The 13067-nt window shown below is 51.5% G+C and overlaps 1 protein-coding gene across 2 annotated transcripts in view; it reads left to right on the top strand.

The window, feature by feature from the left end:
• Nucleotides 1-13067, top strand: part of ACSS1 (acyl-CoA synthetase short chain family member 1) — a 54139-nt gene that overhangs the window by 32942 nt on the left and 8130 nt on the right. For both annotated transcript variants that reach the window (XM_050745471.1, XM_050745472.1), the window contains 5 exons: nt 3793-3968; nt 4342-4494; nt 5866-6013; nt 7251-7388; nt 12216-12308. In XM_050745471.1, the coding sequence (XP_050601428.1) occupies nt 3793-3968; nt 4342-4494; nt 5866-6013; nt 7251-7388; nt 12216-12308 (708 nt within the window). The remainder of the gene's footprint in view (nt 1-3792; nt 3969-4341; nt 4495-5865; nt 6014-7250; nt 7389-12215; nt 12309-13067) is intronic.

The following is a 13067-nucleotide window of genomic DNA, read 5'->3' as shown; positions in this document are numbered from 1 at the left end:
GTTTATATGAGATATTTGTCTCTAGTTTTCTTTTTTTGTAGTAATCTTTGGCTTTAGTATCAGGGCAATACTGGCCTCATAAAATGACTTTGAAAGTATCTCCTTCTCTTCAGTTTTTTGGAAGAGTTTGAGAAGGATTGGTTGCTAATTCTTTAAATATTTGATAGACTTCACCAGTGAAGTCATTTGGTTCTGGTCTTTTCTTTGTTGGGAGGTTACTGTTCCCTTTCTAAAGATGAGTAAACTGAGACGCAGAGAGTTTAAGTGACTTATTTAAGGTCACATACCTAGTAAGTGACAGAGCCAGGAGTTGAACACAGACATTCTGCCGCCATAGTTCATGCTTTCAGCATTATGCTAAGCTGCCCTTTTTGTCTCTTGCTGGTGTGGCCATGGTCACCCAGTGCTTCTGTTAAGATTGTTTGAAACAAGCAAGAGCAGTTGACTCTTGGTGACTTCAGCATATGGGGATTTAGTAGCTGGATGCTGGGGTGCTCCCAGAACCTCAGAATTGCTAAACAACCAAGCATGAGAGGGCAGGGGCCAGGAGTCTGTTCTGAAGAGGACTCTGCCCTGATATCCTTCAGCCTCCTTGTGCAACTCTGCAGGTGCCAGGTTCCTGGGGACAAGATTCTATTAAGATGGGTATCTGTGTCCTCTTGAGTCAATGAGGGGCTGTTTTGATTTTCTATTGCTGTGTCACAAACTACTCCAAAACTTAGTGCTTAAAACAACTGAAAACTATAAATTTTATTATTCTATTTCATGGGTCTGTGGAACAGGAATCAGATGGGGACGGGGAATGGCTGTTCTCTGCTCCATGACATCTGGGACATTAGTCAGGTTGACTTGAAGGGTTGGGGACTGGCGGGCCTCTCTTTCTCTCCATGTGGCCTCTACACATGGCTGACTTGGGCTTCCTCATAGCCTTGCAGCCTCAGCAGTCAGGCTTGTCACATGGCAGCACATGGCTCCAAGAGGAAGGAAATAGCAACTGCCAGTGTCCTACAGGCCAGGCTGGCACAGGCCTGGCATCACTCTTGCCTTACTAGATTGGCCAAACCAGTCTGTGGCCATTCCAGATTCAAGGAGAGGAGACCTGGATCCGGCTTCTCTATAAGAGCAGGTGAAAGAATGTGCAGCCATCTTCAGTTGGTCGCTGGGAGGTGGGTGCATATTGTGAGTCTGACCGCCAGGGTATCACATGTCTGGGCAGCCACCTCAGTCAGCAGGCGCAGTTCCAGAGTTCCGTCCCCTGGCCTGACTTCCAGGCTTGGACCATCCCTCTTCATTTGTCTTCCTTCTTGCTTTAGGCTGCTTGAGGAGTAGAGAGTGTTGGAGGGGAGGATAGAGGTCAGGAGAATGGCTTTGAGAGAGGCTGTGGGGGCAGAATAATGACCCACTCAGATGGCCACACTGTAATCCCCTGGAAGCTGTGCCATGTCACTTGCATGGTGAAAGGACTTTGCAGATGTAAGGCAATGGGATATCCAGGTGGGCTCCATCTAATCCCATAGCCCTTAAATGCACAGAACTTGCTCCCAGTAGAGGCAGAGGAAGTGAAGCAGAAGGGGAGGTCAGAGAGATTCAAAGCAACTTTACCCGCCATTGTTGGCTTTGAAGATAAACAGGGCCATGAACCAGGGCAGGTGGTGGCTGTAGTCGCTGAGAATGACCCCTGCCTGACCGTAAGCAAGGAAAGGGCGACCTTAATCCCACAGTCGCGTGGAACTGAGTTCTGCCAACCACTGAATGAGCCTGGAGGTGGATGTTTCCCCAGAGCCACCACATAGGAGCCAGCCCCGTCCTTGACTTTGGCCTTGTGAGACTCTAAGCAGAGAACCCTGCCAAGCCTGTCCAGACAACAGAACTGTGAGCTAAAAATGAGTGTTCCGAGCCACTGAGTTTTTATGGAAGCAGCAGAAAATGAACGCAGATGCTGGTGCCTGCTCAAATCCAGGGAGGGAAAGTCAAATCCTCCCAGAGTGACACGTGGTTCCTGCCAGCACCCATGCTGTGGCCCAGCCTTGGAGGGCACCAGTGGGCCAGACATGCTTATGGTGCTCAGAAGCTCCTGGGTACCCCCTGGAGGCCTCTCATGGAGAGCCTGTTGGGCAGGGAGGCCCTGGACAGGTGCGAGTCAGGAGCGAGGTGTGTGCCTTGGGAGGCAGAGAAGGAACTGCCTGCTGTGTAGTGTGGTTTCAGCATGTTGCATGGGTTGGGGTCACTGTTTCATGAAAGATCCTCATCCCCATGAGCTTTCTTTGTCTCCCATCCCCTTGAGAAAGGTTCATTCCTTCCTGCTGCACTATCTCCCTTCCTCGCCCATAGGGGGCTCGCCTGGACCAACCCCTGCTCGGGGATGTAGGTCTGGAAAGTCTCTGATAGGCTCCACCCAACTGACTTGGTTTCCCCAGGTGAGCTATCGCTGAAGCTTGAAGGGCAAAGAATGTGTGTAGCCATGGCTCTTGGTGCCAGGCAGGGGTGGCAGCCTAGAGTATCTCTCTGATCCCTGGATGGTCCTGTGTGTGCTGCAGAATTCTCAGGGAACCTTCATGGCCATGACATCTCCAGGGCTCTCAGGAGGAGAAAGGGTGGGCATGTTATGCAAAAGTGCTTTCAGATTTATTTAGGTAGGACTCTCCCAAAGGGAACATTGAGACCAGAGTCTGTCTTGGAAGTGTGGTAGGGCAGTGGTGAGTGAGGCCACAGCGGGTGACCGGAGATTCATCTGCAGAGAGGCTCTGGACAGGAATGTGGCACACATGCCTCAAATGGCTCGATGCAAAGGGTGGGGAGTTGTACCCACCAAAGGGTGGTCGAGGATTTGTACCCCAACTATTGAGAGTCATTGGTCGAGGGTTCCCAAGCACTTCTGTCCATAGCTCTGCAAGAGACCTTTGGTGCAAAATGACTGAAAGGCCTGAGGGATGTGGGTGAGGCCCTGCCAGTCAGGGTCACAGCTGGACATTTGTCCCAGGCTCTTCCTGAGGGGCTGTGTAGTAACCCTCTGCAGCTGTGATCCCTCTGGGTCATCCCGCACTGGGGAAGGTGTCTGCATGGCAGACACCTCCTTTTCCTGGGGACTTGAGGCCCATTGTGCGTGCACCCCTCTTCCCTGCTCTGGGCCTCCCCCTAAGTTAACCATGGAAGCTAGGGTCCTCCTGGCTTCCCCCTGGGCCTGGCTGAGCACCATTGGTCATTGAAGAGCAGGTGTGGGATCAGGAGGGCCTTCTCCTGCAGGTGAGGAGGGCAGTTAGCTCCCAATCATCCACTGGGGTGTAGTTTCTGATCTCTGGACAGTGAAGGCTCTTGGCCCACACATGTCACTCTAGACAGGGCCTGGCCACATGGGACACCTTTGGGCTTGGCCTCTGTTTGTCCAGCTTTCTTGGTCTCTGACTCTCGGTGTTTCTCTGTCACCTTGATTGCTGCAGGTGGCATGATGGCCCCTTTCCTGGGGTTTGCTCCTGGGCAGACAGGAGAGAAAGGTGGAAGTCTGGTTGGCAAATTGTCTTTTTGCTGCTGACTCAAGGAGGAAGAGTTGAGCTTCAAAGTAATTTATCTCTGGTTCCTTCCCCTTAGCCTCAGAACTGCACAAAGGCCTGGTGCTTCTTCATGGCACACAAAGGCTGGAGAGCAGACAGCCCCTCACTTTTTCCATTGAGTCTTTTACTCAAGATTGGATTGAGTTTCTCACAGTCCTAGGCCTGGATGTCCTATGTGAGTCAGAGGTATGAGGGCCAAAGTCAGGAGGAGACTGATCAGAAATGTCTGTGTTGTCTCTGTTAGCCAAGTGCAAGGTGGTTATCACCTTCAACCAAGGACTCCGGGGTGGGCGCGTGATGGAGCTGAAGAAAATAGTGGACGAGGCTGTGAAGCACTGCCCCACCGTGCAGCATGTCCTGGTGGCTCACAGGACAGACAACAAGGTCCACATGGGGGATCTGGACATCCCGCTGGAGCAGGTGGGTTACCTCACTTTGCACAGTTTGAGGAGAGGTCATATCAAGTTAGCTGGCTCTGAGACTTCTTGGGTTGTAGTTCTCAATTTGGGTTCCCTAGAGGTGCCCAGGATTCCTCTGTGGTATTTGGTGAGCTTGAGTACTGTCTGGGAAGATAAAACTCCAATACGACAAGGAGATTGGAACACTTACTGTAACACAAATGATTGCACCCACCCTTTTGTTTTGTGTCCTTTCCACATTTGGAATTGAACTTGGACAGATGAGAGCAGGTGAATTCTGAATCCCGTGTGCGGAGTCCTGCTGTGGAGGGGGAGTGGTGCTCTCAGAGAGGCTGAGTGCCCTCGGTGGGCTCTTTGTTTCTTGTCCCTTCCAGGAAATGGCCAAGGAGGACCCTGTATGCGCCCCAGAGAGCATGGGCAGCGAGGACGTGCTCTTCATGCTGTACACCTCAGGGAGCACTGGAATGCCCAAGGGCATTGTCCATACCCAGGCAGGCTACCTGCTGTATGCCGCCCTGACCCACAAGGTACAGGCCTGTGCGGGGCGGTGCTGGGCCCTCGGCAGGGCTCCAGGCAGGGGCAGGGCCAGAAGTCCTCCTGCTGCAGAGCGAGGCCTGTAGGTGTGAGAGGTCAGTGTTTCTTCCTGGCCTATTTGGGGCAGGGCCCCTCGAGTCTCCCCACCCCACAGCTCCTCAGGGCCCTGGCTGCCTCGAGCCCCCACTGCACTGTCTAGAAACTCCCAGAGAATCTGACCATGTAACATGGCAGCAGGACACTAAGGGCCACTCACCCAAAGATTTTTTAAAACTCTTTTTAGAACAGATACAGAAAACCACCCAAATTAAATGTGTGGCTTAATGAATTATTATAAGGCAAATGCCACTTTGGTCAAGAGGTGAAAGGCCACCCGTTTCTCAGAAGCCCCTTCCAGGCCCATGTGGCTGCAGCCCCGTCCAACAGGTCCTGATGCGTCTTGCGCCCCTGCCTTGTGTTTTTCTTTTGATAGTTTTGTGGCTCGTATGTGTGTCCATGGGCACTGTAGCTTACTGTTGCCCGTTAAAATATGTATTTTTTCTTCATGGAGTCTCACTCTGTTGTGCAGGTTGGAGTGCAGTGGTGTGATCTCAGCTTACTGCAACCTTCATTTCCTGGGTTCAAGTGACTCTCCTGTCTCAGCTTTCTGAGTAGCTGAAATTACAGGCACCTGCCACCACACCCTGCTAAATTTTTTTTGTATTTTTAGTAGAGACAGTGTTTTGCCATGTTGGCCAGGCTGGTCTCGAACTCCTGACCTCAAGTGATCCGCCCGCCTTGGCCTCTCCAAGTGTTGGAATTATAGGTGTGAGCCACTGAGCCCGGCCTAAAATATTGTTGATATGTCTTTTAAGTCCTTTTAAGCCTATGCTCCCCCATTTCCTTACACTTGGCCATTGTCGTGTCCAGCCATTTTTCTCTGGTGTCCTTTGGTCTGGGTTGTGCCTGTTGTCCCTCTGCCCTCTGTGTTTCCTGCATATGGGCAGTTGGATCCTGAGATGGGATCAGGCTCCAATGAGCTGCTGTGGAAGAATAAAGGGGATTCAGATGTCTGTCCTCTCATGCTTCTCGAAGCTGATGATGCTTGATGCCGTTCTTGGCCTTTTTGACTTTTATTTTTTGTAGTTCTTAAGAGGTTTAAAAAATCGTGGCGTAAGGCAATGCAAAAAGGTGTCCACGTGTTAAACATACAACTAGACGGACTCTGCAGTGTTCCCACCTGTCCTGCTGCTGGAGGCCGTTTGATGAGCCAGCTGCCTCTCACAGCTGTGGCCTGCAGCATATGCATGCCGATTTCCTAGTGACCTGGTGAACATGGTGGAGTGGGGGGACAAGCTCCTGATGCTCCCTTCCTGTCTCTGCAGCTTGTGTTTGACCACCGGCCAGGTGACATCTTCGGCTGTGTGGCTGACATTGGCTGGATTACAGGACACAGCTACGTGGTGTATGGGCCTCTCTGCAATGGAGCCACCAGTGTCCTTTTTGAGAGCACCCCAGTTTACCCCAATGCTGGTAAGGATGGTGAACCCTGTTTGGGACCCCATGCTGGTGTCAGGGGGAGAGAGCCTGAGGCTCGAGGCTTGTGGAGAGGCTCATGGAAGGGGGACACCTGGGCTGTGGTGAGGGTGTGGCTCTCCAGGTCCTGCTGTCGAGATGCCCGGTGGGGCCAGGCACTGGGTCTTCAGAAAGATCTGATGGGCAGCAGCAGGGAGTCTGACTTGGCGCTGGAGGACATCTCAAGGCCCCTGCTCCTGTAGTCCTGCCCTCTGACTTAAACTGCCGGCCTCGGGCCATCACTTTGGTATCCTTCTCACCTCTAGGCCGCCTGCCCAGATCCAGCCCTTTCTCGAGGCTAGGACCAGCAGCCTGCCTCTTCTGTTTCCCAAGCCCTGCCCCTTGAACCTTCAGGGCCATCCCTCAGACCATGTTATGCATGGCCTAGAACCATCTCCATTACATTGAGATCACTTTGAAAACAAGGTGAAGTCTGGCTCCCTTGGGCATCATCCTCCCACACAGCAGTGTCTTCAAATATTTGCTTTAATGTAAGAAGGCCATGGTGGCTCTGCCCAAAGGCTGCTGCCACAGCGTTCCATGGCGCTGACAACTGTGCACGAACTGTGTTATCACCTCCCAGTGCTCCATCCCTGCCTTTGGGGTCTGGGTGTGCTCAAGGAAGAAGTTGTAGGGGCAAGACCAGGGATTCAGGGCCATGGCCCAGGTGCTGTCTCAGGCCACCACTTCAGCCCCTGGAAGCTCAGTGTCCCATGTGGAGGGGATGGTGTGGATGGTGGGTTTACAGGAATCAGGGGTGTGCATGCTGGGCATATGGCCCTGCTCCCTGGGACACACACAGTGGCAGCTCTGCTGTCACGAGGGGAAGCCCCAGTCACCACTTTAGAGCCCATGTAAGTGTGACCGAGTGAAAGCTCTGTGTTAATGCTCCACGGGTTATTAAATCCACATAGTATCGCCTTGAACTAGGCCATCACCCTAAGCCAGGTGAAGACTGCTGCTGAATGTGCCACCCATGGATCTGGGGAGTGCTGGGAGGAGAGCCGCCATTGGAGACTTGTCCTATGGGGCTTCTTTCTGTCTTTCACTGGTGGGGGGGTTGGGAGGGATCCTTTTTATATGGACATATGCACGTCTGCACATGCCCAGCACTCAGGAAGTCTTGGCTGATCTCTAAGTTTAAAGTAGATCATGTCAGCTCTCCTGCTGACAGTGAATTTCGGCCTTTCTGTAGGTCGGTACTGGGAGACGGTAGAGAGGTTGAAGATCAATCAGTTCTATGGCGCTCCAACGGCTGTCCGGCTGTTGCTGAAATACGGTGATGCTTGGGTGAAGAAGTACGATCGCTCCTCCCTGCGGACCCTGGGGTCAGGTGAGTGGCCTGCCCTGCAGCAGGAGAGGGTGCACTTGCCTTAGACCCTCAGAGCCAATACGTGCTTCAGCAGGACTTCAGTCATGAAGCTGCCCGGCTTTGTATGTGTGAATTCATGCAACGCCAGACTGGATCTGGTAGAAAGCACCTCTTCCCACCTATAAGCCCCTCCCCAGAGCTGGCAGCAGTTACCAGTCTGGGGAAAAACATTCCAGACATTTTCTGTGCCATCGTTTCTGTGCCCAATTTCTGTAGCTTAATCTTCATTAGGAATACTTAGCCACTCAATAAGTTAAGGGCCAAGTCATTTCTTTAGTGGCTGCATGGGATTTAATTGTGTAACTTAGCTGGGTGTGGTGGCAAAGGCTGAGGTGGGAGGATTGCTTGAGCCCAGGAGTTTCAGGCTGCAGTGAACTAGGATTGCACCACTGCGCTCCAGCCTGGTGACAGAGTGAGATTCAGTCTTCTAAATAGTAATAATAATAATAATAGTATAACTACAGTTTGCTAAACACTGCCCCGTTGTTAGACCTTTTGATTGTCTCCAAGTCCGTGGAGTGGATACCATCCTGCGCTTTTGCCCTGCTGCTACTGTAGATGTTTCCAGGCAGACAGTTCAAAGCTTAGGCCTATTGGTAATGTTGATGGATATTGCCAAGTCACGTGGAAATATTTTGGAAAGGTGACGGTGTCATGGTTTCGACAGTATCGGCGGTGTCTGTCTTTCGGGCTGGTGCTGGGAGGGACTGGGTGCTGGTGACTGCTGTTCCCTCTCCTGTCCCTGCCACATTTCATGTCTGCCTTTACATGTGTGGTCACATGTGGTCAGCCACCTGCTTGGTGGCTTTTCACTGGGGAAGCATGCAGGGCAGTGACCACGGAAGAGTGTCCCATTCTACCACATGCATCCGTGGGAAGGCAGTGCGGTGAACATGTGATTCTGCTACCGCTGGGTGACCACGAGGCCATGCGGGCATCTGGGCCACAGGTTGAGAGGCACTGCAGCTGGGGCTGTGCCCTGCAGAGTTCACCACTTGTTCTCAAATGTGAGATGGGGATGAGACCTACCTGCAGGGTGGTGAGGATGCCACAGAGGGTCAGATGTGAGCCTTAGTGTAATGTTTAGCATGGAGATGATTAACGGGGAGAGCTCTTGAGGAATAGCAGGCATCCAATGACTCCTCCTCCTCTTTTCCCTTATTTTCCCCTTAACAGTAAAAACCTTCTTTTCTCAAAGAGCTTTCTAGATTAAAAAGCAGGAGGGGTTTGAATACTATTAATAAGAGCAAATATGTATTAAATGCCTTTATCTTCACATCCTTTGAGCAAAGAGCAGATATTGCTTCACATTACAGAGGAGGAAGAGGAGGCACAGAGAGGTCAGCGAACCTGCCCAAGGTCACTCAGCAAGTGGGGCACCCTGTGCTGAACCCAGTACCTGGTTCTAGAGTCAGTAAAACTCACTCTGCCCCCCACCTGATTGATGGGCTCTAGGCACCCACCCTGTACCCTCAGCAGGTCCTAGGGTCCTGGCTCACTCTGCTTCCCTTGCCATACTGTCCCTCCACCTCTCAGAAAGAGCATGGAGCTCCTTTCCAGATGGTGTGTCTTGGTTTGCTTTGTGCTGCTGTAATAGAATACCCTGAAACTGGATGATTTATAATGAACAGAGATTTATTGGTTCACGTTTCTGGAGGCTGGGAAGTCCACATCAAGGTGCTGGCATCTGGTGAGGGCCTTCTTGCTGCATTGTCCCACGGTGGAAGGGCAAAAAGAGGGTGAGAGAGAGCAAGAGGAAGTTGAACTCACCCTTTTATAATGGCACCAATCCCACTCATGAGGGTAGAAGCCTCTTGGCATAATCACCTCATAAAGGTTCCACCTCTTAATACTGTTACAACGGCAATTACATTTCAACATGAGATTTGGAAGGGACAAACATTGAAACCACAGCAAGTGGTGAGTTTGGGTGGTCTCTCTTGGCATGCTGGAGCTGGGCTTGAGAGGCTGGTGTGATTCTGGGCCATACAGTACTTGGGAACTGGGAACAAACAGTGGGGTGGTCAGGGCCATAGACACTCTCCCAGATTCTCTAGGTGTTGTCAGCAGGGCCACATGAGTGGGCCCTAGGCATTAGGTGGGGACAGGGCTGAAGGCCAAGATTTGGTTTTCCAGATACACTCATGGGATTTGTCTGCTGAAGGAAGATTCACGGGGTCCAGTGACAAGGGGTACCACACTAAGTGCATTTCAGGAAGGGGTGTGCTCTGGCAGCTGCATTAGAGTGTGATGTGTATCCCAGCAGCCTCTGTCCCCACAGACCTGGAACACCTCTGAGCCAGGGGGCCAGCCCCCAGCATAGGCTCAGCTGGGTTTTGTGTATTTAGCTGGTCAATAGGCACATTCCTATTCCTGTTGCATAACCGGTTCTAGCCGCAGAACCCTGCGGGAGGCCAGGTGCCAATCACACACCTCGTTGTGCTGTTCTTGGTATACAATGCTGGCAGGCAGCGCGGCGTCCTGTGATGTCTTGCACCTGAGGCTCCCAGCACCTTGGAGCAGTGCTGGGGGTCAGTGTGTGTTCCACACCTTGGCCAGGGCCAGCACTGTGCTGGCACACTTGTCAGTGCAATTCCAGAGCCCAGACCCATTCCAGGCAGCTAGGATCAGCCCTCATGACATTTAATCCATTGAGTCGTCAGAATCCCACTTACTCAAGACCCTCCCCCTAGAAGTGTATTTCTCAAAGCTTTTTTAAACTTTCAATTTCATAAGTAATACATGGATAAGCTCTTGTGAAAAGAAGAAATTGGAGCATTGAACTTAAAGCTGATGTCCTTAGGAGCTGGGCGTGGGGGTACATGCCTGTAGTCCTGGCTACTTGGGAGACTGAGATGGGAGGAGCCTTGAGCCCCGGAGGTCAGGATTGCAGTGAGCCATGATTGTGCCACTGCACTCCAGTCCAGGCAATAGAGCGAGATCCTTGTCTCTCTAAAAAAAAAAAAAAAAGCTAAGATTTTCCCTGACCTCTGCTCCAGGTGTTGTTGCTCCTGCGCCTTCGGTCCCGTCTCCGCAATTCAGTTCCTGTAGTGGATTGCGGCTCTGTTAAATGATGTTTTCTTTAACACCAAAGTCACCACACTGTGCTATTATGCTGTAATGTTTGTTTTAAGATCCTAGAATCTGCATTTTTTCCACATGGATCTGCCCTGCTGTGGGGATTGCCCTGGCTCGTGTGGTCACATCCCCGTGGCTGGGTGCAGGCTGTCGCAGTCTCCCAGCGTGTCCACCAGTGCTGCAGGGCATCTCCCTGCCCCTTGTGGATGTTCTGAGTGCAGGTGTGACACATAAGACACCGAGCCGCCCATGTGGCCAGCACTGATCATGCAGCACTGATGCGGGGGCCGCTGCCGGGATAGGCTGTGGGTTGTGAGTGGTCCTGAGCAAGGGGCAAACACCAGCACGAGAATATGTCAGTGTTTTAGTGACAGTGCGTCTAGCCTGGAGAGTTCTGGCTGAGTGCTGGCCTGGTGTGGAAATGTCATAAGATAGACACTGAGAATGCTAGGGTGTATGTGTATCTTTTTCCTTTCTATTGAGATATAATGTATACTAAAGGGTACAGATGTTAAGTGTTCAACTTGAGAGATGTTTACATGTATAAGTGCTACAGAAATTCCCAGTCCCCAGAGGCCCCCTTATGGCTCCTGCCAGTCACAGGAGTTACCTGAGCCGTGATCACAGTGTAGCCTGCATCACCACGGACAGATGTGGCTGCACTTGAACCTCAGTTGGGTGGGATCACACAGCACACCCCTCCCTTTCTCAGCATCGTGCCTCAGACTCACCCATGCCGCCGTGGGTCGTGGAGGTTCGCCATCTTCTTTGCAGTGTGGCGTTCCTCTGCAGGAGCATGCCATGTTGTATTTAGCCACCTACTCCTGAGGGATGTGTGTGGTTTCTGGCATGAGCAGAGCTGCTGAGGACACCCTTTACATGGCCACTTCTGGTGGCATCTGCAGTCATTTCTGTGGGGTGTACGTCAGGGGTCATGTTTTGAGGTGTTCTGCCGTAGTAGATTCTGCCCCAAGCAGTTGCTCAAAGTAGTTGTATTGGATGTATGGAGTTTTAAATGTTAAGAGAAACATCCAGATTGCTCCCCAAAATTGCTGAACCACACTACCTTCCTATTGGTGTCTGTGAAATCCTGTTTTCCCCACATTCTTGCTGGCTTTTTGATTTTCAACCATCTAATGATAAAAATACGTCACAGTCATGTGCATTTCTTTGATGACCATAAATATGATATGTCTCACTGCATTTTCAGGTCTCCTTGTATGTTCTTCAAAAAAAAAAAAATTACAGAGCTGTTTTCTCCTTAAAAATCTCTTTATTTGGCTGGGCACGGCGGCTCACACCTGTAACCCCAGCACTTTGGGGAGGCCAAGGCTGGCAGATCACCTGAGGTCAGGAGTTCGAGAACAGCCTGGCCAACATGGTGAAACCCGATCTCTGCTAAAAATACAAAAAATTAGCTGGGTGTGGTGGCAGGCACCTGTAATCCCAGGTACTCAGGAAGCTGAGGCAGGAGAATTGCTTGAACCTGGGAGGTGGAGGTTGCAGTGAGCCAAGATCATGCCACTCTACTCCATCCTGGGTGACAGAGCGAGACTCAGTCTCAAAAAACAAAACAAAACAAAAACCAAACCAAACCAAACAAAACAAAATGAAACAAAAAAAGAAAAACAAAAAAACCACAAAACTTACTTTTGGTTTCAGGTTTATTTGCAGCCTGTTAACATCTTTTTCTTTCCTGTGTGGTTTCAGTGGGAGAGCCCATCAACTGCGAGGCCTGGGAGTGGCTTCACAGGGTGGTGGGGGACAGCAGGTGCACGCTGGTGGACACCTGGTGGCAGACAGGTGAGGAGGCCTGGGGAACAGGTTCCAGTCTAAGTGCTGGGTCTGCAGGGTCGGGTGTGAGGCTGGGACTGGGGTCCGAGCTCTCAACAGCAGGTGCAATAGAAGACACGTCAACACCCGAGACTGCGGAAACCCTGGGGCCTAGAGTGAGGGAACTCAGAGGTCGCCTGGCTGCTGTTTCCCAGCTATGGGACCTCATGTCACAACTTCTCTGAGCCTCGGTTTCCTCCTTTGTGAGGTGGGGGTGCCCCCCACAGGCCTGGGTGAGGGTGAACTGAGGCGACACAGCCCAGCTTGCTGCCCAAGGCCTGGTGTGCAGCAGGAGCTCAAGGGCCGTGTCCCTTCCAAGTGCCCCTTTCTGAACAGGGGAACATCTAATGAGACAGGCCCTATCTTCTAAGGAAGCGTGAGTCTAAATTTAAATTTTAGTGAGAAAAGGAATTTTCCTGTGACATTTTGTTTGGATTTGTCCCCCTTCTCTTGGGTATCTGATTTATTAGGATGCTTGGGGAGAGAGACCACCACAGATGTAATGAATGTAACTATCTGAGGGCTCATCCTCAAGCCAGAAAATGAGATGTTCCCATGGGACAGTCCCATCCATTTGGGAAAACCTGGGGCAGAGATTCTCTAGCTGAGTCCCTGGGGCATTTCCCTGATAGAGGCGAGTGCCAGAGAAATAATGTGACGGCAGGATTTGAGGGCATCTTTTTTCGTTGCTGGGTTCGTGTCGAACAGGCGCGGGCCCAGAAGCAATTC

Source organism: Macaca thibetana, chromosome 10 (assembly GCF_024542745.1).
Source record: "Macaca thibetana thibetana isolate TM-01 chromosome 10, ASM2454274v1, whole genome shotgun sequence".
Classification (NCBI taxonomy): Eukaryota; Metazoa; Chordata; class Mammalia; order Primates; family Cercopithecidae; genus Macaca; species Macaca thibetana.
Note: the sequence above shows the minus strand (reverse complement) of the source record. Positions and strands in the feature narration are given on the sequence as shown.